The sequence below is a fragment of the Budorcas taxicolor genome, chromosome 2, assembly GCF_023091745.1.
Source record: "Budorcas taxicolor isolate Tak-1 chromosome 2, Takin1.1, whole genome shotgun sequence".
Lineage (NCBI taxonomy): Eukaryota > Metazoa > Chordata > Mammalia > Artiodactyla > Bovidae > Budorcas > Budorcas taxicolor.
In genome coordinates, this window is record NC_068911.1 from 29210074 (window position 1) to 29235210 (window position 25137).

The 25137-nt window shown below is 41.1% G+C and overlaps 1 protein-coding gene across 1 annotated transcript in view; it reads right to left on the bottom strand.

The window, feature by feature from the left end:
- The window catches only part of RRN3 (RRN3 homolog, RNA polymerase I transcription factor), a 29102-nt gene extending 4160 nt beyond the window's left edge, over positions 1-24942 (bottom strand). Inside the window, exons 1-15 of the mRNA XM_052659134.1 lie at positions 24814-24942; positions 22663-22768; positions 21920-21976; positions 17791-17880; positions 17514-17643; positions 17058-17117; positions 16601-16664; positions 15797-15866; positions 13357-13455; positions 11678-11770; positions 10535-10673; positions 8566-8696; positions 7215-7345; positions 6087-6271; positions 2488-2596 (exon numbers count right to left, since the gene is read on the bottom strand). Coding sequence (XP_052515094.1) covers positions 2488-2596; positions 6087-6271; positions 7215-7345; positions 8566-8696; positions 10535-10673; positions 11678-11770; positions 13357-13455; positions 15797-15866; positions 16601-16664; positions 17058-17117; positions 17514-17643; positions 17791-17880; positions 21920-21976; positions 22663-22768; positions 24814-24902 — 1553 coding nt within the window. The 5' untranslated portion in view covers positions 24903-24942. The remainder of the gene's footprint in view (positions 1-2487; positions 2597-6086; positions 6272-7214; positions 7346-8565; positions 8697-10534; positions 10674-11677; positions 11771-13356; positions 13456-15796; positions 15867-16600; positions 16665-17057; positions 17118-17513; positions 17644-17790; positions 17881-21919; positions 21977-22662; positions 22769-24813) is intronic.
- Positions 24943-25137: the final 195 nt, after the last annotated feature.

Genomic DNA, 25137 nt, shown 5'->3' on the forward strand with positions numbered 1-25137 from the left:
GAAGCATTAACATGCCACAGTTACTCTATGGACACGCCCATTTCTGTGTGACAGCCACCCCAACACACAGACCTTACTGAACATAACAACTACAAGAAAAAACAGCATAAAGTAGAAAGTAACCCTTTTTGGGAACAGTCCTCTGGGCCTACTATTTACAACTGGCGAAGGAGGAAGAAAATTACTATCACTTTAAGAATATGAGAGTGGGCTTAGATTATTAATAGGCACCACTCACTGAAAACGAATGGGTTCATGGTAATTGTTATAATTTACAAAATTATGTAGCTATCTACTTATTTTTACTGTTTGTAAGAGAATTAGTGGGTTGGTGAAAAAAAGGGCTTTGGGTTCCACTGAGAGAAAATACGCATTGTTGATGGAGAGACTTGGCTACTGAAGAAATTAAGATGGGTCCTAAGGGAGAGACATGGGGTTTACTGAATCACAACCTCAGAAAATGGTAAAGAAAGGAATAGAGAGTGAAAACAGTTAAGTGGACAGAAGACCTTGCAATAAAAACCCATGGGACCAAGACACGGTCAATCCCTTTGTGGGTTTTGACTTAGCAATTCAAGATCACTCACTGGGCTGCTTCTTTGCGATGAGGACTTAGCTCACTTCTGCTAACTCCCCCGGCTCCCTGCTTCCCTCCCACGGTACTCGTTCAGCCATCTGTTCTCAGGCTCTCAGCTCATTACTGCAATCTTAAGTATGGCTGTTTCGGTTCCATTAGCCGAGGATCACATTTGACTCTTGGTGGGAAGGTAGTATGGCAAAACTGCACTTTCCAGTATCTGGTAAAACGGAAGGTGTATACTTCTACCGCCCAGCAACTGCACTTCTGGGTGACAGGAGTCTATGCCTGTGCGCCAGGACACACATACAACCATGTTCCCAACATTGGAAAACTAAGGCAGCTTGCTGCTGCTACTGCTGCTAAGTCACTTCAGTCATGTCCGACTCTGTGCGACCCCACAGATGGCAGCCCACCAAGCTCCCCCGTCCTTGGGATTCTCCAGGCAAGAACACTGGAGTGGGTTGCCATTTCCTTCTCCAATGCATGAAAGTGAAAAGTGAAAGTGAAGTCGCTCAGTCGTGTCCAACTCTTTGTGACCCCATGAACTGCAGCCTACCAGGCTCCTCTGCCCCTGGGATTTTCCAGGCAAGAGTACTGGAGTGGGGTGCCATCGCCTTCTCCTTAAATCCCAACAAAGAATCGATTTTTTTAAATTACGAGAACATTACACAGCAGTCAACATCAAAAGACAGCCATATGGGTCCACATGGTTAACTCAATAAGTATGCAGAAGCAGCAGCTACAGAATAATACTTAAGATCCTTGACACAAACCTTTATTTCCACCTCTTGCTTACAGACTCCCATCTTACTCCTCACCTCCGCCGCTAATCCCAGCCCCAAATCTCAAGCCTCTATGACCAGCCTGCCCCTCAGCTGCAGCCCCTACTCCAACCCACACACACTCTACAGGCAGCAGCCTCTGCCTTGTTCCATCCATCCTTATTCTTCCAGAGGCTATCTTCCTGCAACATGCTAGAAATGTCCACCCGCTGGGCACTATTGCTGGTTGGTTTCTTATTTTTTCACTATCATTTTTGAGATCTCAGGAGAGAGAGAAATCCTTAGACTAGATACCCAGTGAAGGAAAAATGAGGGTGCTGATGTCTAGAGGAGCAGAAATTATCCTTGTCTTCTAATAGCATCATCTGTTGAGCATTTTAATTTACGATCTACAGTCCATGGGGTTGAGAGATGTTGGACACAACTGAGCGACTAACACTTCTTTCTGTCCTCAATATCCTAATTAGAGGCCCAAGGTCTCCAATTCACTTTCTACACAAAGCAGGACAGTTCAGTGAATGCTGACAAAGGAGCCAGCCTGTCGGCATTCAAACCTCAGCTCTGCCACAGTCTACCCATGACTTCTCCCAAGTCATTCAGTCTCTCTGTGACCCCACCTTGTCATTTATAAACAGCGGTTAGTAACACAGACATAGGACAGTGTGAGCAATAGGTGAGCTCTGTGTAGAGTGCTTACTGGGACCGTGCTGGGCACACAGCAAACGCCATGCATCAGCTGCAGCCACAAGGCCTCCACTGAACCATCTCCCTACTTGTTGGATGTTTATCTCGTGTCCAGTCTATTTTTATTACTATTATAGGAGTCATTCTAATAAACATCTGTGATTTGTACCTCTTGGCTTGCGAACTTACTTTAAAGTGCCTGAGCTTCTGCTGAATGATCCTCTTTAGACTAAAAAGCAGTAGCAATTTGCAATGCCACCAAAAGTACAAAAACAACACCTTCGATGCAGTGTTTTCTGCAGGCACTGGGTTACTGGTTTTTAAATGTCTTTTTGTTATGAATTTTGTTAAGTAATATTACAGAAATTTAATGGAATTTTACAATACTAACATAAGTTTACTTTTTAAGTAACTTCCAGAAATAAAGCAGAAAGAACTTACTTTGTGATTGCGGCAAAAAAGTTAACGACCGAGGGCAGGCAAATCTTCAGAGGATTCAGCTGACTCATCACTATCCGTTCAAAATTTAGACTCTGAAGGTACCTCAAACCTTTGATTAAAGAACAACAACAAAAAATTTTTTTAAAGGTACAAACACAACAGTCTAAGCAGCACTCATTATTCTATATATTAAAAAAAATTTTTTAAGGGTATTTGCACAAATGTTTTGAAGGTTCATGTAGATATTCACATAGTGCAAAGCCCAAAGAACACAGTTTATCTTAACCACACGCATTTACAACCAAACCAACTTTTCTAAAGAAAAGAGTTTACTCTTTTAAAGATCCAGGAAAGTAAAGATACATTCCTAGTGGGCTACGAGCTTATAAGACAATTTGGAACTCAGATACATGCAAGCTCAGCACATGCTGACTGCAGCACGGGAAACACAGAACATGTGATCTGACTTCTGCTAACAATCATGGACTCATTAAGCAGTTGGGGAGCAGAGTGAATTCCCCATTCCCTCAAGGTGATGACTATACAGTATGGAATTTCTCCTTCCTGAACTCCATGTGTATATATACACACACTAATATGACAGTTAACAAAGCCAACAGCAAGCCTTACAAAACTCAAATTATCAGTAAAGTTGAGCCTATTTTTCAAGCGTGCATTCACTGTATTTCGGGGGTTTTTTGTTTTTTGTAACAAAACCATGGAGGTAGAAGGAAAAACTGGGTACATACTACTGTCTTGGAATCAATGACTATACTTCTCTCCTATATAAAAAGAACACCACACTTATTCTAAGAGGTGAGCAAACCAACTTGTGCCTAAGTATATTTTTGTTAGGAGATCCTTTGATGTATATATTTTGATAAAAGTGACTAAAAATGCAATAATGTAAAGGCTTACAAGAAATAGATCCACTCCAGTACTCCTGCCTGGAAAATCCCATGGACAGAGGAGCCTGGTAGGCTGCAGTCCACGGGTTCACACAGAGTCGGACACAACTGAAGTGACTTAGCAGCAGCAGCAGCAGCAGTAGTAGTAGTAGTAGTAGTAGTAGCAGCAGCAGCAGCAGCATGCAGTTACAAGCATAATGTAGATGGATCCTAAACTACGTATCATGTGTAACTCATAAATGAGACTGTGCTTACATAAAGTGATCCTCTTAAGTGTAGAATTAATGGACGTTTAGATATGTGGATAACACCACCCTTATGGCAGAAGCGAAGAGGAACTAAAAAGCCTCTTGAGTAAAAAGTAAAAGAGGAGAGTGAAAAAGTTGGCTTAAAGCTCACCATTCAGAAAACTAAGATCATGGCATCTGGTCCCATCACTTCATGGGAAATAGATGGGGAAACAGTGTCAGACTTTATTTTGGGGGGCTCCAAAATCACTGCAGATGGTGACTGCAGCCATGAAATTAAGACGCTTACTCCTTGAAAGGAAAGTTATCACCAACCTAGATAGCATATTGAAAAGCAAAGACATTACTTTGCCAACAAAGGTCCATTTAGTCAAGGCTATGGTTTTTCCAGAGGTCATGTGTGGATATTAAAGTTGGACTGTGAAGAAAGCTGAGTGCCAAAGAATTGATGCTTTTGAGCTGTGGTGTTGGAGAAGACTCTTGAGAGTCCCTTGGACTGCAAGGAGATCCAACCAGTCCATTCTAAAGGAGATCAGCCCTGGGATTTCTTTGGAAGGAATGATGCTAAAGCTAAAACTCCAGTACTTTGGCCACCTCATGAGAAGAGTTGACTCATTGGAAGACTCTGCAGCTGGGAGGGATTGGGGGCAGGAGGAGAAGAGGACAACAGAGAATGAGATGGCTGGATGGCATCACCGACTCAATGGACATGAGTTTGGGTGAACTCCGGGAGTTGGTGATGGACAGGGAGGCCTGGCGTGCTGTGATTCATGGGGTCGCAAACAGTCAGACACTACTGAGTGACTGAACTGAACTGAACTGACACAATATCCTTTCTGTGTTGGTGCTTGTATTTAAGACTGTAAATCTCATCAGCTTTTGCACAGTTAATGTCTCTATTAGACTCTTTAGAAAAGTATCTTTTATGGTTAATAAAATGTAAAGACTACACCTGCTATTATACTAGCTTTCATTCTTACATATTTTCACAGGGAACCTGTTTTAATGAATTTATTTTGAGAATTTTTAAATCAAATTCTATGTCAGGCTTTTACATTAATGTCCAATAGGTGGTTAGATTTGTTCAATGTTAAAACAGGTATTATGGTAACTTCCTCATCAGTTAAATTACTAATTTAAAGTATAATATTTTTTTTATTAAGGAAAGCTAACTTATAGAGAAGTTTGGCTGAGAATAGACAACTGTTAACGCCCTTTGTTGTACAGAATGCTGTGCTTTAATAAATCATGATGTTGTAATAGAAAAAAAAGAAAAGAAATAGATCCTCTTTAACTAAGACTCTTAGCATTTATTTTTACAGAGAAGAGCACTGATTTTACTTACCTTGTGATAAAATCTTGTCCTACTACTGTTCATACACCTATTTTTAAGCCCCCATCTTTTTAGTAGTAGTCATGATACAAGAAAGTGCATGTGATGCAACACGCACAAGCTTCAGCTTAGAGCTGTGATTCTCAACCAAAGGCCACAGTGCCCTCAAGAGAACATCTGGTAGTGTCTGGAAGATAGTTTTAGTTGTCACAACAGAGGACGAGCAGGGCTAGTACTGGCATCGAGCGGGTAGAGAGTGCAAGAGACTGCTGGTCACCCTATTATACACAGGACAGCCCCCACAACAAAGGATTATCCAGCCTAAGGTATCAGCAGTGCAGAGTCTGAGAAACTCTGGCTTAGAGCAAACAGCATATTAAACCATTTGCATTATTCATGAAAATGAAACAATTTAAACTGACTTAACTGATGCTGTTCTTGGGGACTGCCTTCAACTGTAATACACTAACCCAAGAAACAACCTTCATCTGGTAGACTCAAATTTTAACTCTTAGAAATTAGCAAAACTGAAAACCAGGAGATTAACTCGAGTCTTTGGGTCCAGGAGCATACCTGGAATAACCTCAAGCTTCAGGGTCACTCTCATCTGGTTTTAATCTCTCATCCTGCCAATAAGTTACTTCCCTGGGGTTTGGTCTCATCTGTAAAGCAGGGATGACGTCCACAGTTCACTGGGCCATTGCAGGGATGGGATGGGATGGGATGGGATGGGATGGGATGGGATGGGATGGGATGGGATGGGATGGGATGGGATGGGGGCAGCATGGGGGCGGGGGCTGAGGATCAAAAGTGCCGAGCCCGGCGTGGCCACAGCACAAACGCTGAGCCACACCTCACATCTGACAACGACTCCTGCTGCCACCTTCTAGAGTGGAGCTTCTCAATCACAAATCCATCGACTGTTAAAAAGAAGGCTTATGGGACTTTTAGAGGCCCACAAGCTGCTAGAAATTATCTGTAAAAGCTTGAGTGCACAGGTAGTTTTCTAACAAACAATTTTTGTCAAAAAAAGTAATAAATCTTCATCCTGAAGGGTAACTAGTACATAGGAAAATCCAGTTTCATATCCATCACCCCCACATCACTGACCTTCCTTCAGGTTTCCACTTAAAAGCTGCTTGTGTCTAAAAACAAACGTGTAGAATACAGCTTGGCAGGCTGAATAAAATGGTCCGTGGAGAGCAACGTCACAAAATGCCTTTGTTCCTGAATCCTGGTTATTAAGGTATACGTGTAGCCAGTTAACCAAAAGATCTAGGCATGATTTTACAGTACTAGAGAAAAGAAAAATTCAAGTCAACTTCACTTGCTTCATAACACACTAGAGTGACACAAAAACACATAATTGCCTCTCATTGCAAACTAAGAAAAGTCTGTCCATTGGCTTCTTTATCTATTAGCCATGGGCACAGAGGAGAAGCAAGCAAAGGTAAGGATGGGCAGGTGGAAAGGCAGCATTCCATTACAAAGTCAAGAATGTGGACCTTCCATGAACCACAGGAAGGCCCCTAAGGCAGCCTAAAGGGTCAAGAGTTGGAGAACAGTTTCTCCTGGTCAACTCAGCAGGGCTCTTCCGATGGCCTCCCAGTCCTCTTGAGGGAAAATGGTCAGAGAAGAGGCATGTCTACCCACACCTCAGAAGAGAAAAACAACCTGGCTGACTTCACCATTTCCTGGGGGTTCTCATGAAGTCCTGTGGTCAACAATTCAGGACAGAATACCCAGACAGCTTTTGGTTGTCAGGGAAGGGCTTTTAATAACCCTCTGGCTCAAGGATATCTTCATGGACCACTGGAAGAAACAGGCCCAGCACCGGCCTCCTAAATAGATCCATTACCTCCAAAGGGGATTTTTTTTCTTCAGCTTTAACAGATACAATTGATTCAGAATGCAAATGAAAAATGACAAACCTATAAAAAGAATCAAAACAGTATACAACACTGTACCCATCCATGAAGACAAATGGGTCTTCATGTTCAAGTGCAACGATACAGATGACAGAAGCTTTGCATGTGAGGTTTTACAGTTTAAAAATGAGACATTTTATTCTGAAATTGCCTCTCGGAAATATAAACATCTTGCATAGAGTGGAGAAACAAATTTTCCACTTTAAAGACAGGCCACAAAAATAAGGCAGTTATTTCTCTGACTTGAGACAATACTATATTCTTTTTTAAAGCATGATAAGAAAAGCACTTGGAAAATCAGGTTACTTACATAAGAGGAATAAATTTAGCTCTTGCCAAAAAGCTCCCAATATAATTTGCAGCAGCTTGCCTGATGATAGCAGGATTATTTGGATCCTGCAATTTTTTCCAGAGATGTTCCAAAAATGCTTCTGCAAATCCCTATAAAAAGAGAAGGTGTTGGTCTCCTCTTTTTCTAATGCTTCAGATATTCTAGCTAGCAGAATTCTAAGATTTTTAACTCACCAACATGGGAAAGCTCCAGTATCTCAGTTATACTGCTAAATAATGAACAGGGTCATCATGGTTCTTATTTTGAAAACACTCTGAGATAATACTATCAAAAACAAAAGGCATTCCCCAGCTTTAAACAATTCAATGGATGCCCAAGCCAGCTGAGCATCAGACTTAGGGCTCTGGAACCCCACACACCCCTGACAGGACGCTGGGATCCAACAGTCTGTAAAAGCTCTGTTAAGTGAGAATTCTCTGGCGGCCCGGGGGTTAGGACGCAGTGTTCTCACTGCCAGGGTGCAGCCAAAACATAAACAAGTAAATAAAGCTCTAGGACACTGATATTTAGCCGTAACTAGAAAGCAGTGCTTATCCACACTCACATGGGAATCCCTTTTGCCATACCCTCCAGACTGCACATAACAAACTCAACCAGAAACAGAAACGAGGATTAAAGTACAGTTGATATCTGACTGATTATGCTAACTGTAGGGAAAAAACTGACCAATTCACTTCTTTTCAACAAAGAATGCAACCTCCAACTTCTCTCAAACAGCTCTTTTCAAAAGCTACTAATATATGCTTTGGGGCAGATTGAGTTTAACCTTCCTACCCATGAACAGTACTCTCCTAGACTAGGACTAGGAAGCTATGAAATAGCACAAAGAAGAGTCCTGTGTTCTTTCGCTTTATTCTCAAAACAGAAAAACAAACTCTTCCGAGTTTTAAAATCCTGGATTAAAACTTTAGTTTGGGCTAGTTAATATCAACTGAAACAGAATTTAAGAAAATAAAGTTACATACTGTATATGAGGTTTTTAAAAATTGGAATAGAATTGCTTTACAACTGTGTCCACATGAGATTTTAGGGAAGGTGTGAATTAAAGGGAAGGACACCACCTAGTGGACCAAACGCAGGACGACGTTTTCAGAGCACAGCTTCAGCTGATGGGCAGCAACGCCCTCGCCTCCTTCCATAGGTTGAGAAGGGCTTTCTATTTGACTAGAGGCACTAAGTAAAATGAGCTCCAGACAAAGAAATGCTCGATTCATGGTCCCTCTTCAACATTTCCCTCCACCCCTCATTTTTTAAGGAAAACCTGGGGCAAGAATAACAAAAGCTACGATAACGCAAATGACATACTCACCAATTTAAAGCTACAGAGGTAAAACATGAAAAATTGCACATGGCAAGAGGCATGGGTGGGCAACAGGAGCTTGTCAAAGATGGTTATGAGATCTCGATATAAATCTTTTGTTTTGTTGTTATCAATGTTACCTGTGAAGAAAATTTGGCATTTCAGTTCTATACATTATTTTCAAGCCACGAGTTTCATTTACATTTTAAAAAAGCAAACAAAACCATTAAGAAATACTTCATCCATGAAGCTAATGGGGGGTCGGGGTGGGGGCATAGGATGCCATCTTTATCTGGCACAGAGTTTCCATTTCAATTATAAAAATCCAGGACTGGTAAGGAAGTGGGCCCTCATCTCACACACACCACTGTAATTCCACACATTGGAAAATCACCATTTATAAGTTCTACTGCTAGGAATTTATCACAAGCAAACAAGTGACAATATAGGTGTAAGTATGTTCATTACACTGTTACTTATAATGGCAAATAAAGCAGGGGGAGGAAAAAAATAAGGAACCAGTTAAACCCATATGATTAATAACTATTTTAGAAGAACCGTGAATTGTATGAGAAAATGTTCTTAAGAGGTAAAAGGGGAAGATTATAAAATACTACATATAGTGTGATTCCCCCAGAGAAGGCAATGGCACCCCACTCCAGTACTCTTGCCTGGAAAATCCCATGGACAGAGGAGCCTGGTAGGCTGCAGTCCATGGGGTCGCTAAGAGTCGGACACGACTAAGCAACTTCACTTTCACTTTTCACTTTCATGCATTGGAGAAGGAAATGGCAACCCACTCCAGTGTTCTTGCCTGGAGAATCCCAGGGACAGGGGAGCCTGGTGGGCTTCCATCTATGGGGTCGCACAGAGTCGGACATGACTGAAGTGACTTTGCAGCAGCAGCAGCAGTGTGATTCCCCAAATCCGTTGAGAAAAACACATACACCCACGCAAATAGAACAGAAAAAAATAAAAAAATGCTAATAATGGTTCTCCGACTAGGAGTGTGTGACCATATAAACTGTCTTTTAAAAAAAATCCTTTCCTGTATTTTCCAAATCTTCTCTAACCAACATGTATTACTTTTATAGCAGCAAAAAAGTTAAAGTAATAACATACTCAACTCAGATTCAAGCCCTATTATTCTGAATGGTTGAGTTTCATTCTTAATCTGAGAAATGCAAATAGAAAAAAAACTGCTTTTTTCAAGGCGAAGTGTCTAGACTAAAAATCTAAAAATTCCATTAAGGGCAAGAAACATATCAATTTGTCCACCAACACTTGGAACAACCAGAAGTACCCAGACTCTAAATTACAAACATAACACCAAGTGTATGCATGCATGCATGCTAAGTCGCTTCAGTCATGTCTGACTCTTTGCAATCACATGGACTGTAGCCTGCCAGGTTCCTCTGTCCATGGGATTCTCTAGGCAAGAATACTGGAGTAGGTTGCCATGCCTTCCTCCAGGGGATCTTCCAGACCCAGGGATCAAACCCGCATCCTCTTAACATGTCCTGCATTGGCAGACACATTCTTCACCACAAGCGCCACCTGAAAAGCCCCAAATATCTACTATGTGTACGTATGCTTGGTCATGTCCAACTCTTTCCAATCTCATGGACTGTAGCCCACCAGGCTCCTTTGTCCAATACCGGGCTGGGTTGCCATTTCCTTCCTCCAAAATATCCACTATACCATTCTTAAATGTCTCCAACTTGAGGTCCACTTTAAACTGTCCAAACTCCATATATAATCTTTTAATACAGTAGGCAGTGAAAAGATCACCAAGGCCTTTGAAGACAAACACAACTGAGTCTGGGTCCCAGTTCCACTACTCTCAAGCTATGTCACGTTGGCAAACAATCTCTCTAAACTTTCTTTTCCTCATACTCAAAACAAAGATTTTTATCGTGATTTTCTATCAGTATGCCCAGCACAGCGCATCCCAGCTGTGGCTACTGCAGGCTGTTACCGTCCACGTAGCAGACGTCCTTAATGTAGGACAAGAGTAAAGACAGGAGGATGTCCAGGCGCTCAGCCATGGGATGGACCATCTGATCGAGCCTTCCCGGATCAGCCTCAGTTTTGTGGTCAGCTTCCTCATCTTCATCCTTTGAAGGTAAAGTAAAAACTGACGTTATAAAAACTCAGTAAAAGTAGTTTAGGGAGAAAACTCTGAGGTAACTGTTTCCTTTAAAAGATAAAGAGAAAACCCAGAAGTCTTGCCAGGCAGAGGCTGTCAACCAGAGGCATGAATCAGAATCACCCCTGGAATTCAACATGAAAGCACAGATCCAGCCTCTGACTCTCATGTAGAAGAGCCACCTACAGTGTGACCGTGCAAACACCACAGATTTCCCCCAGTTTCTGGCACAAACTGTTGGTGCCGGGTTTCCTTTCCTGGGACGGGGCACCCACCCCCTCAGCTGCTATGAGCACTGGCTGCCAGCTCTCAGCTGCCCCGTTCTCCGGAGAACTGCCTTGGCTCCTCCCAACCCTCCCAATCAGACCTAGTAACTGACATGAGGTCACAAGAGGCCATTCCCCCCAGTCTCAAGGTAGGATTAACCCTGTCCTGTAACTCATGCTCCAGAGCTCCTGGGGGGGATCAGGCTGCAGTGACTTCCAATCGAAACCCAACTCTCCCTTCCTTCCTCCCCCTGCCCTTCCTGCTTCCCCACACCCTGTGTCCCAAGGGCACCTGCATCCCCATCTCAGGCTCCTCCCAGTGAACCCAAGTTAAGACACAGCTCCAAGCAGAGAGGCACTGGGTGAAGGTACACAATTTGTAGAACACAGGAATCACACTGACGTGCTTTTCTATGTATCACTCCTCAACAAACAATATGTGGTGTACAGAAACAAACTTAAGGAACAGACGGAAGAGTAAAAGGGAAACAGACTTCACCAAAACCAAATTCAAAGCCTTGGAAATGAACTCTACTAGTCGATAAACAACAAGGCAGCAAACTACCCATTTAAAGAACCATTTTCAATCTTGCCGAACTACTGCTTTAACCCAAAGCCTTGACAAAGGTGAGGAGCCATCAGCTGTCTCTTGCCACCCTCTGGGACTGTGAGCTGTATATGTCTGACTACGTTCACGAATACTGACCATATTAAATAGGGCTTCTGTGGCGTCGGCTCCACCACCAGTTTGAGCTGCTGTTTCCTCAGCATCCTCAATATCCTGCCGGGATGCATTCACCTACATCATAACACAGAAAAAAAAAAAGAATAAAAACATATAAAATACAACCACAGTATTCAGCAACTGGAAACTCACCTAATGTGCATGTTCTAAAGATATCCACACTAGCACCCTATACAGCACTGTAACTCAATACACAATTATGGCACAAACCTATAAATGAAACTCGGTCAAGAAAGAATTGACAAGATTGTAAATCAAGCAGCCTGTACTACATATTTTCATAAAAATCAAAACGAACTGTGCTATGTTGGCCTATATCAGACAGCTTCAAAATTCAACATTTATCCCAACACTTACTAGGCACAAGGCACATGCATGGAGTATAACAGCGTACGATCAATCAATGGAGAAAATTATTAAATCCAAGTCAATTTTGAATTACTGAAAATTTATTTTAGCATATAACCCTCCAGATAGCTTGTTTAACATACCATCCAAATATGCCTTTTTAACATGTCTATATACATGACCTTCTTCCTAAATGTACTCTAAAATGTTCCATAAGCATACATCAGAGAAGGACTTTATAAAGATTACGGATGCAGGTGATCAGAGAGGTTTAACTCCAAGTGAACAATGCGCAAGCCCACCCAACCTCTGGTCTTTCCTAGAACTCCCTCCCCACTACAGGATCAGCGTGCTTTCCATCAACCCCTATCTCCTTAGTCCACAAACCTCCTCTCCCCAACCCTGAAACATGCCTCTCACCCCTGCTTCATCTTCTCTCTACACCGCAAACCCTCAGCGGGTCTCTAGCAGCCCCACTTCCTAAGCAGCCACACTCTCCACAGCAACAGACTGCCTCCGAAACCCCAAACCCACAGACTCTACTTTCCTCAACCTCCTGAAGAAGGCCAGCAACATCTCATGCTGCTGAGAGAAGCCTGATCCTCCCTGGGTGCCCAGGCTCTTGCTTTTCCTCCCACTTCCAATCTCACTCTCTCTCCTGTCGGGTTTGCTCTCAGTCCTCGACCTGCAGCTTCAATTGCCGGCTGACTGTCCTCCACCCCGTTCCCTCACCCGCACCTCAACCCATCCAAAGAGGAACTCATCACCCTGCAACTTCCTCCTGACGTTTTTTAATACTGTTATGGCAACACCAGGCTTTCGTTCCACAGGGAGCTACCTTTGAGGGATTCCTTTCCCTTACCCCTCCACTCCTCTACTTCCAATCCAGTCAGGGCCCTTTCCTCCACGTGTCACCAGAATCCACCCCTTTCTCATTCCCTCTGCAACTTATTGCAGGTCACTTCCTAGGAATGTCTTCCCAACTTCTGACTACAACAGATTTTCTAGCTCATAATGCATGTGTTCCATCCACAGCATTTATCACAATACTTTTCCACTTATATGACTTTCTAATTAATGCCTTGTTCCCCAACCATGAGAGATAGGACTGTCTATAAACAACACCACACCCATGTTCAAAGGAAATGTTTAAGAAATGTTCAATGAATCAAAGGTGGAACTGTGGATTCTCTTCTATTGTTGCTACTATTGTTTCAATTATTATAACAAATACTGTAACATAATATTTGGAAAAAGAAAACTGAAGAGAAAACAGATTATCTAATACTTACGTCCAACTTGAGTAGCTTTTCAACAACAAGCTCCAGAATTTCATGCCTCAAGGTCGGAAAATACACACTAATCCTGAGTAAGTTATGAACATAACATTCCTAAAACATAAAAAGATAGAAAAAATGACTATCAAGCAACACAGAAACTACACTGTTTATATACACAATATCAGCATAATTGTGATTTATATACTCCTACAGTATTTTTAAAACAGGTTTGTTGATACACAATTCACCCACTTTAAGTGTACAATTCAATAGTTCTCAACTATTCAGAGTTGTGCAACCATCACCATAATCAATTTCAGAACATTTTCATCACCCTAAAAAAAAAAATCCTTGTATCTTCCAGTAAGGTACCTCCTCCCAGCCCTAAGTAACCACTGGTCTACTTTCTTTCTCTATGAATTTGCCTAGCATAGATATTTCACGTAAGAATATTACAACATGTAGTGTTTTAGCATAATGTTTTCAAAGTTCATTCATGTTGCAGCAAGTAAACCATGTTTATTGTTGACTGATATTCCAATCTGCAGGGATAGCACGTTCCATTTATTTATAAGCTGCTAAACACTTGGCTTCCATATTTTGGCTACTACGAGTAAAGCTGCTTTGAACATTTGTGCAAAAGTTTTTAGGTGGACGCATATTTTTACTTCCCTTGGGAGCAGTGGAAATGCTGGTTCATGTGGCAATTCTACCTTTTATGAGGAACTGTAAGGCTGTTTTCCAAAGCAGCTGTACCATTTACCATTTACATCCCCACCAGAGCGTGGGGGGTTCTGGTTTCTCCACATCTTTGCCAACACTTGTTACTATCTATCGTTCTGAGTACAGCCATCCTAGTAGGTAGGAGGCAGTATCTCACTGTGGTTTTGCCTTGCATTCTCCTAATGACTAAAAATGTTTAGTTTTTCACGTGCTCCTTAGCCATCTGTTTATCTATTGTGGAGAAATATCCCTTTAGACTCTTTGTACATTTTTAAATTAGGTTCAATAACAGTTCTTTAAATATTCTAGATACAAGTCCTTTATCCAATATATGATTTGCAAATATTTTTCCATTATTTGTCTTTTCATTTTCTTGAAGACTATGAAGCACAACAGGTTTTAATTTTGATGCAATTCAACTGTCCTTGCTGTGGTTTCTTGTGGTATATCTAGAAATTGTTGTCTAAGATCACAAATATTTTCACCCACATTTTTTCTAACAGTTTTATCCAATTTGAGTTCAGTTTTGTATAAAATGTGAAGAGAAGTCCTATTTTATTCTTGGCATATGAATGTACCCCTGTCCCAGAATCAACTGTTGAAAAGACTATTTATTCTCTTCCCCACTGTCCTACACAACCGATCACTATACATTGATCTGGCATCCTGTGACTATACTGAACTCACTTATTACCACTAGTGTTCTTGTGAATTCCTTAGGATTTTTCTGTATATAAGATCATGTCATCTGCAAAAAGAGACAGTTTTACTTCTTCCTTTCCAACCTGGGCACCTTTCTTTTTCTTGCCTAACTGCCCTGGCTAGAAACTCTAGAATAATACTGACCAGAAGTGGCAAAAGTGGACATCCCTGTTCTGTTCCTTATTGTGGGGGAAAGCCTTCAATCTTTCACTACTGAGTATAAAGACAAGTTTTGAATTTTTCATAGATTTTTTTCACAGATGCCCTTCATCAGGCTGAGGAAGTTCTCTTCTGTTTTTGTCACAAAATGGTTTTGGCGTTTTTCATCTACTAAGATGATCATGTGGTATTTACCATTTATTCTACTGATACAGCCTGTGATTCTAATTGCTTTGGGAGTATTAAATCAACTTTGCATCCCTAGGATAAATTTCAGTGTATAATTCTTTTTTGTATGTTGTTAGGCTCAGTTTCCCAGTATTTTGCTGAGAATTTTAGCATCTATGCTCATAAGAGATACAGAATTTGTAACATTCCAGTTGAAGCACACTCTCACAAATATCAACAAAAGTTGTTAACTCTTTATTTAATACCTATATTATTTAGAAAAAATATTCTGTATTTAGAAGGAAACCACTGTTAGTTACTGAACGCTACACAGATGATCTAAGTATTATGCAGAAGACTTCCACGACTTCATTAACAGAAGGCTCTGCCTTCAAATAAGGCATGTTTACAGCTGGTAATAAATGAGCTATTATCTTCCAGCAATTCCTACCTGTGTTAACATTAAGTTCTATCTAGATATTTCTGAAATGGACTCTGCCTTTGACACGTACACAGGAGTAAGAGAAAAGGCACTAAGAATCCTCAGTCAGTGGCTTGCTAAGAAAGGAATGAGTCAAATTCTTAGTCTTGAGTTTAAAATTCAGCAGATAAAACTTTGAAGAAAAAGACCCAAATTCACCTAAAACTAAACCACACAAAACAACTTTTCCATTATTTCCCCCATGAAAAGATTTCTTACCAATGTTCTCTCTGATTTTCGAACAAATGGAAATTTTTCCACCAGTATTGGCATAAGAAACCATGGTGTGCTATTAAAAAAAAAAATTCAATAAATCCATGATAACAAGACTTTCTCAGAAGGTAACATTTCCATTCTAAGAGCAAATATGGATACAAGAGGCAAAAGGCAACTCCTACCTCAAGCAACTGGAAGTGAAAACACCTCAGAGAAAATCTGTAACAACTTAGGGAAAAATAAGCTTCTGCTGAGTTTGATATCATCAGCATATTAAAGGAGGATTCTTTTTTTTCTACAAAAGTTTTAACAAAGAGCTTCAGTTTAAAATCTAAACACTTCCCACTACACATGTTATTTTTAAAAGGAGAAAAAATTACCAACTTGGCCTTTTTAAAGTTAGCTTATGTGCTAAGCTTACTGGGGGAATTTGAAGTTCACCCCTCCAAAAGAAACCTACATATAGAGCTAATTTCTATTCGTAAGACAATACACAAACACATAGGCGGTTCTCACCGAAAAATTTTGGGTATTTTTGTCTGTTGAAGTTAAAAGCAAAAGTCCAACCACCATAGAAAGCTGGAGGGTAGACTTGGCATACAGGTTTTGAAAAGAAATTGAAGACAATGAATAGAGAACTGAAATGCCTTGTTTTCTAAACTGTGATATGACAGCAATGAGATACAAAAACATGCTGCATACAACTTCAGGTTTGATGCTGTGAACATTTTATAATTTTCTACTAACTGACTGTAATTTTCTTGAGACTTAAACACAATACAAAATAAGTAACTGAAATATACTCACGATGGGACATATTTTGCTATTATCTGTAAGGCTCTATGACAGGTGTCAAAATTTGCAGGAAGATCTACAGGTGAAAAGGGAGAGCATGAGCATTAAGATAAGACTGAAAACTGAAAAATTACCTACTTAAGGCTAAAATCGTCTGCTGACCAAAACGGAATCATCTGTCAGCTAAATAATCACATGTCAGCAAAATAATAATCTCAAGACTTTTCTCCATGACTATCAATGAATACGATAAATAATGCCAGTAATGGCAACTGATTGCATAGTAATCAGTTAAATATAACTGAGATTCTTTTTGTTAGATATATAACAAAAAGACCCCATCAAAGGTTGCCCTTTGTTACCGTCTACCTGTGAGACTAAGTCCTAGAGGAACCAGGATACCTGAGCGGTCAGCACACATTCACTCAGACACAAGAGGTGGCCTTCGTCTAATCCTCTTTGTACTTACTTTCATCCTCATCATCAGAATCCGAAACATCTACGTCACCTTCTTTAATAACCACTCGGGCTTTTGAGGAAAAAAGAAAATGTTATACTTCTAACGATCTGAACAAGGAACAGCTACATAAAAAAAGCAATTTTTCTGTTATCCAAACTTAATACAATAAAATTTACAATGTGGGCATGAAGTTTAAGCAGCTAAAAATCCCTGAGTTCCAAGACTTCACCAGAAGCTCACTAAAGTGAATTAAATCCATAAAAATCACAGCAACAAATAAATCCAGACACTTCCAGGGAGGTCATTACAGGGAACAGACAAGTACCAGAACTACTGCTGCCCCAGTAAGTATCCTGGCCTCTCCCATGGTGGCATAATCTCCAAAATACAGTGGGAAGGCAGCCTTTTTAACAGAGATAAATTTTTAAAAAGAAAACTTGAAGCAAGAAAAGAGCAATGACTTACGAGGTACAAAATGAGAAGCAATCATGCTGAGACATGGTCTAAGGAAGACAGTCTGTGCTGATACAAGATTACCAAGGAAGGATAAATACTCCTCCACCACTGTCTGACTTCTGTTCAACCACTGCAATCTCTAGAGATGGGAGGGAAAGACAAAAGAAACATTTTACTGATACAACACATCCTATTTTCAACATATACAATATACACTATTTTCAACAGATACTATTTTCAAAGTACTGAATTACATATAAGTCATTGAAATAAATAGTGAACTTACCAACAGAATATTAATAAGCTGCTCAAAGTCTTTCGTTAAGTACATGATGGAAGAACGGAATTCAAGCAGCCAGTTAATGATCTGGTCATCCTTAAGTTAAAAAAAGAAGAGTACTTTCAAAATCACAAGTCCTCTAAAATAACAGAAATATTATATTACCTGGCATTGGTCATCTATCAGCAACATTTAAATTAGGGGGGAAAAGTCACAAACTTGGACTTAAGCCAAAGTTGGGATGACGATTTCTTAGTTTTTATCAAAATAAAAAAAGATGTTACAATAAATTTTCCTTTTTTCTAAAAACAAAGAAGAAGAAGTAATATGGTAAATGTTGACACCTGGGACTTTTTTAAAGTGAAGAATTCTAACAGATCAAATATTCTAAGGTCACAAAGACCAAGAGGCACCTCTACTGCCTCTATACTCATGATGACCTGCAAGCATGTGGATAATATTCAGTCTAAGCTGATTAACCAGAGTCATCAATAAATGTAACTTTTTTTAACCCAATATGCAAACGGGTCTAAAAGAATCAAAATGTGTTCTATATAAATGATGGGTCTACTACTCCATTAAATATTTTTCAGACAATAAAATTACTATTCATAATACTTTTCTTGACACAGGAAAACCTGCTAAGTTCAAAAAAGAGGCCATGTAGAGAATAAGGTATCAGTGATACTTAATAGATATTGCTTGCATTGAAGCATATATACAACACACATGTGCAAGAAAAAAATTAAAGCCCCTAATTCTGGGGAACTTCCTGGTGGTCCAGACTTTGCTTTCACTGCCAAAGGGGCAGATTCACTCCCTGGTTAGGGAACTAGGATCCCACAAGCTGCACAGTATGGCCAAAAAAAAAAAAAAAGCCCCTAGTTTTTTAAAGAAAATGGTTAATGCTGATAAATCAGATTCAGTAGGGGAAAAGAGAAATAAAGAAACAAAAATAATACTGTGTTGCACCTTTAGCAACAGACTACAGACAATGCCGAACCCCCAGTGATAAACTACTGACAGACAGGGCTGGACCTACAGCCCTAGACTACGTATAGGAAGTACACGCCATGCGCCAGGCACAGTGCTTAGCACCATACATATATACCTATCCCTAATCCTAAACATGCTGCGAAGGGATTACTGTTATTCTCATTTTATAGATGAAAAAACTGAGGCTAAGAAAGATTAATAAGATTAATTTGCCCATCACATCAGTAAAAAAGGACTTCCCTGGTGGCTCAGACGGTAAAACATCTGCCTACAATGCAGGAGACCTGGGTTCAATCCCTGGGTCAGGAAGATCTCCTGGAGAAGGAAAAGGCAACCCACTTCAGTATTCTTGCCTGGAAAATCCCATGGATGGAGGAGTGTGTAGGCTACAGTCCACGGGGTCGCAGAGTTGAACACAACTGAGCAACTTCACTTTCACCAGTAAAAGACTAGGTTCAAACCCATCTGCCTAGATCGATGCCCCGCCCACTTCCCCACAGTGCCTTGCCCCACACAGTGGAGCTCCCCACCTTCCACTCAACCAGTGAGAGCTTCCTATGCATCATCTATGTGACAAACCTCCATGACACTATTTGCGGATGAAACCCTAACTAACCTGGCAGGAAAATAAAGTCACAACTCACTTGCAGTTTAACTTCATAATGTCCACATTCATTAAGGGTAACAAGACCTGAAGCAGAGAGGTCAAGCTAAGTTACACACACAGTTAGCTCTAGTCTGTCACTTTTCCACTAAAACAAGTGCAACAGAATCATAAGGACATTTAACGCTCCAGTTTTCAAGTAAACCAGTCAGGGACTATGGTACTGAGCAATTATTAGAAACAAATTATTTCAACACTCCTCTGAACTAACATAAACATAACTGATGTGATTCTTGGGTCTGTAAAAATTCCCTGGAGATGTGCTGATATGAAATACAGTAGAACACAAAGAATGTGCACCCGGGGAAGAAGGCACAGGTCAGAGAAAGCTTTAGAGACGAAGTGATGCTTCCATTGTCTTTAAACAGACTGAGTACTCTCACGGGCTCTACACTTTACAAAGGTGAAAGCATGTCTTCAGAAAACCAAGAGCAGTTTAGTCTGGCTGGAGTATACTGTGAGCAAGCAAGCCAACAGATAAATCTGGAGAGCAATGAGGGACCAGACATATCACTGAAGTCCCTGTAAGCCAGATTTCTAATTAGAGATCTGCTGGTAGTGTGGGGCATGGTCTCAATGAAGGCACAGTCATGTGCTTAGACAATATCTGGGAAAGTTCATTAGTGAAGATGACATTTCAGTTGGGTCTCAAGGAATAGTCTTATAATTACAGTAATAATAATAAAAAACACTAATATAAGACTAGGTGCAAGGCACTATTCTAAGACTTTTAACATTCCATGAGAGAGATAGAACTACCATTGGTTCATAGCTGGGGACACCTAGGCACTGAAATGCAGTAATTTGCCCTCAATCACAAAGCCGGTAAGAGAGGGAGGTGATGTAACCAGAGCCCATGCTCAAACAGGCACCAAGCAAAGTGGATCCAAGAACCTCTCACAGGCAGAAAGAAAAGGCACATCAAAGCCGTAAAGTGGCAAATTCAAGAAATACAGTCTCCAGTGAGACGGAACACTCCAAGTCTGCTGCAGGCCATGCTAAGGGGCTGGTCCTCTATTCCTCGGTGGGCATGAAGCAGGGCAATGGCATTTCTAGAATGTGCTTTAGAGATGACTCAGATGCACTGTTAAGATATAAGGGATGGAGGGGACGTGTACGTGAGACAGACAAGCAATAAATCATTTAAGCACATAAAGCCTGTATAGAAGTGGATTTGAAAGAGAGAAAACGCTAAATCCAGGGCACCTGTAACACCTATGGGTTTGCGGTTAAGAAACAAGTCCACACAACGTTGTAATTCAATTATACTTTGATAAAAAAAAATTAGTGATATTAAAATTAAAAAAGAAAGAACAAAGTCTGAAGTCCACAAGACCAATCTGATCTATAAATGCAAATAGCTCTATTATGAAGACACAGATATATCCCAAAGCCACAAGAACATAGGGCAATCACACAGGAAGAATCTGTAAAGTGAGGACGGGGTAAGTTAGGAAATCCAATCAATACCAAATTTCTGAAGAACCTGTCGAGAGAGATGAGATAAGCAGTAAGAAGACAGGAAGATCAAAGAAACTGAAGGAAAGGTTTTAAGAAATGGGCAGTCAACTGTACAAATTGCTACAAGAAATTACTATGGGGCTGAAAGAGAAAGTCCATGAAATCAGAATGCAGGAAATCATCAGTAACCTTTGTCACAGTACATACAGCAGTGAACTTCACAGTGGATTTAAACACTAATGAGAAGGTGCAGTCTGTCGGCATGAACAATTACAAAGTCCTCTGAGTCAGACACTGCTCTCACTGGATCCTCGAAAGACCTCTACGCTTAAAGAACTTATTTCTCTGGATTTACAAGAAGGGAAACAGAGGCAGAGAGGTTAAAGAATGTGCCCAAGATCACACACTGGGAAACAATGGAGCTGGGATTCTATTCCAGGCAATCTGACCACCACTGCCCACAATAACAGACTATTCTTCCCACAACTGGGCAGTCAAGGAAGAAAGGGGGAATAACGCTTACTTGACGGGTACATATCTCGAACCATTTCCAAAAACAATGAAACAGGGTAGTAGGTTGAAATACAAGTCATCATTTGTTGGTTTCATTTTGCTGTTTTGGCACTGGAGAGCCATGAGCGTTGCATGCAGCATAGAAGACGGGTTCTAAAATGGCAAATTAAAGCAGGGTTTCCCAGCCTCAGGACCGCTGGGATTCGGGCCAGATTGTGCATTGTTGTGAAGGGCTGCTGTGTGTGTTGTTTGCTTTTCAGCAGCACCCCTATCACCCACTCACTGGATGGTAGTACCACTGTTCCCTTATCAAAAATGTCCCCAATTCATCACTAAGTTCCCTCAGGGGTGAAAATGCCCCTGGTTGAGAACCGTTAAAGCAGGATCACCAAGTAAGTTCTAGAGAATGGAACAGGACAAAAAGTGCAAATTAACATCTTTGTTAATAACATTAACAAAGTGTTAACAGCTTTGCTAATAATCAAACACAAAATTAGTTACCTTTATCTCTGGATCTGACAGCTGGTTCTTCAACAACTCAAAGTCATTTGTTTCCCCCTTAAGAAGAGGGGAAAAAATAAATTTTTGCTTGCTTGGGTTTTCCTTTTAAAGACCAACAGCAGGACTTTAAACTATTACAAAAAGAAAACTGTAACACTGACATCTCAGTTCTGGGGTGTTTGGGTACACTTGTGTACACCTGTGTACTGACATCTGACCATGACAGTATCCATGCACATATATGGAATTAAACACAGGTCACACATGAAAGTACACAGAATGCACATTTTCCCACCATCACTGAGACACAGTAGAATCACTTCTAAACTGACATGGAAACAAAGCCCATTAATAGAGCTGGTTTATTATCCCAAAGCAATGCTTATGTAACTACTTAAGAAATAAAATGCTTTGATCTAATGGGTTTTTTAAAATTATACCACTTGCTAAAGATTTTAAAGGACACGAAATAAAGTGTAAATAAAGCTTTAAACAAAGCATCTGAAGGTATAAAACCGCAGAAAAGGGGTTACTATTCTAATTGTGAGCGGACAGCACCATGCTATTGTTAAACTGATTTGACTTCAATATTGATATCTAAAATCCACCTTATTTGCCTATTGGTCTTTAGTATAATAGCTATAATTGTATTCTGACCACCAAAAATCAAACCTCAATACATCAATTATATTTCAATAAATCTGAGGGACAAACCCACCAAACCTCACACTATCCCCTCTTACCTTTTTGTACTTCAGTAACACTTCTGTCACAGTTCCACCAAACCGAACAGTTTTTCTTGGGGGAGAATTGAAGAAATCATTCTCTAATGCAAGCATGTCTGAAAGCCTACAGAACCAAAAGTATCAAGCCATTAGGTGCATGACAAGGAACAATCTCATCCTTCAGTGAGACCACTGCTAAAGCCCCCTAACTGGCCTCCCTCCTCCCACTTGAATCCCCCATCAATGGATTCTTCATTCAGTGATCTAAAAATCTTTCAAAAACTAAAGACAGGCTTCCCTGGTGGTGCAGTGGTTAAGAATCTGCCTGCCAATGCAGGGGACACGGATTTGACTCCTGGTCCGGGAAGATCCCACATGTTGAGGGGCAACTAAATAAGCCGCCACAACTACTGAAGCCTGGGCACCCCTGAGCCTGTGTTCTGCAACAAGAGAAGCCACCCCAGTGTGAAGCCTGCACACCACAACGAAAGCAGCCCGTCTGCTGCAACTAGAGAAAGCTCACAGCAACCCAGTATTTTTTTTTTTTAACTTAAAAAAGATCATGCTACTCTTCTGCTTAAATTCTTTAAAGGTTTCCTACTTTACTTAAAATAAAAAAACCTAAACTCCTTATCATTAAGGTCCTACATTAATCTAGCCCCTACCTATCTCTCTGACCTCACCTCCAACCCTTACATACTGCAGCCAGAGTCCTTTCTGCTATTCAAGTTCACCAGTCAGATTCCCATATAACTTACTATTCCCTCTGTCAGAAACACTCATTCTCCAGATGTATACACGGTTGGACCCTTGTCTTCTTTCAGGTTGAAGCTTAAATGTCAGAGAGACCTTCCATATCAGAAATCTTAAGTACCCATCCTCTCCCTCTTCCCTACTGTCACACTGTTTTATTTCTTCACAGTAGCTACCACTATCTGAAATTATTGTTGATTTACTCTTTCCCTCCTTAGACTTTAAACTTGGTTGAGAGCACGGACATTGTCTCTTTTGATATACTGTCCCCAACTCTAACATCCAAAGTAGGTACTTAAAAAAAAAAATTATGATATTATGTCAAGAGTTCCACAAAGTCTGTTTCTTTTAAACAAGTCAATGAAAAAAACATAGCATCCTGCTAAAGACTCTCATGGAAGAAAAGTTATGACCAATCTAGACAGCATATTAAAAAGCAGAGACATTACTTTGCCAACAAAGGGCCGTCTAGTCAAGGCTATGGTTTTTTCAGTAGTCATGTATGAATGTGAGAGTTGTAAAGAAAGCTGAACGCCAAAGAATTGATGCTTCTGAACTGTGATGTTGGAGAAGATTCTTGAGAGTCCCTTGGACTGCAAGGAGATCCAACCAGTCCATCCTAAAGGAGATCAGTCCTGAGTGTTCATTGGAAGGACTGATGTTGAAGCTGAAACTCCAGTACTCTGGCCACCTGATGCGAAAAGATGACTCATTTGAAAAGAACCTGATGCTGGGAAAGATTGAGGGCAGGAGGAGAAGGGGACCACAGAGGATGAGATGGCTGGATGGCATCACCGACTCAATGGACATGGGTTTGGGTAGACTCTGGCAGTTGGTGATGGACAGGGAGGCCTGGCCTGCAGCGGTTCATGGAGTCGCAAAGAGTCGGACACGACTGTGCAACTGAACTGGACTGAAAGACTCTCAAAGTTAAACCCCAAAGTGTTTTATGGGAGTTACGGGTTTTAAAAGTTGAGCTAGATATAAAACACTGTTAAGCAAACGTGCATCAAAATAACCTTCAAGCAAAAAACTTAAAGACACAATCTGCCATCAGTGACATCATTTGGTTAATAATCCAAATAGCCCAAGTATCTCTTTTTGAAATCTAGTCGAAGCAGCAGGAAGGAAGGGTAAAGTAGTATAAGGTAGTACCCAGGCCTGGAAAAATGAGGAGAGAAAAGGGGGGAGAAAAGGGGACTCTGGAACCGAGGAGGTTCCTTTTCCCAGCCCCGCTCCCACCTTTATTACCCATCTAAGGGTCACGGGCTCACTCCTGACGACCTAAAGTGACCCTCTTCCCTCGGCTCCCACCCATTCCATGAGCTCTGGCCCCGACCCTTCAGCTCCGCTCTCCTAATCCCGGTCCAGTGCTCTGGTCCCGGAAGCGCAGAAGGAAGCGTCCTGGATTCTTACCCGGTCCTCGACGAGCCCAGCCTCTTGACAGCAGAGGCCGAAGCGGCCGCATCTCCGGGCAACCGCGTGTGAAGCAGAGGAGCCGCCATCCGGCCGGACAAACGCGACGACTGCGGCTTATGCCGGAAGTCTTTCTCTCTCTAGGCCCGCCTCCGTCCCGGAAGACTCGCGTGAGAGCGACGGGCTTCAGCCAATCAGGAGCCCCAGGCAGGGAGAGCTGAGTTACCCCGGTCCAGGCTAGAGTGCCGCCAAGGCGTAATCCCTGCCGTGAATCAGGCCGCTTCTTCCGCTTGAAGGATTTTCCCCGCCAAGCTAACTGCTGAT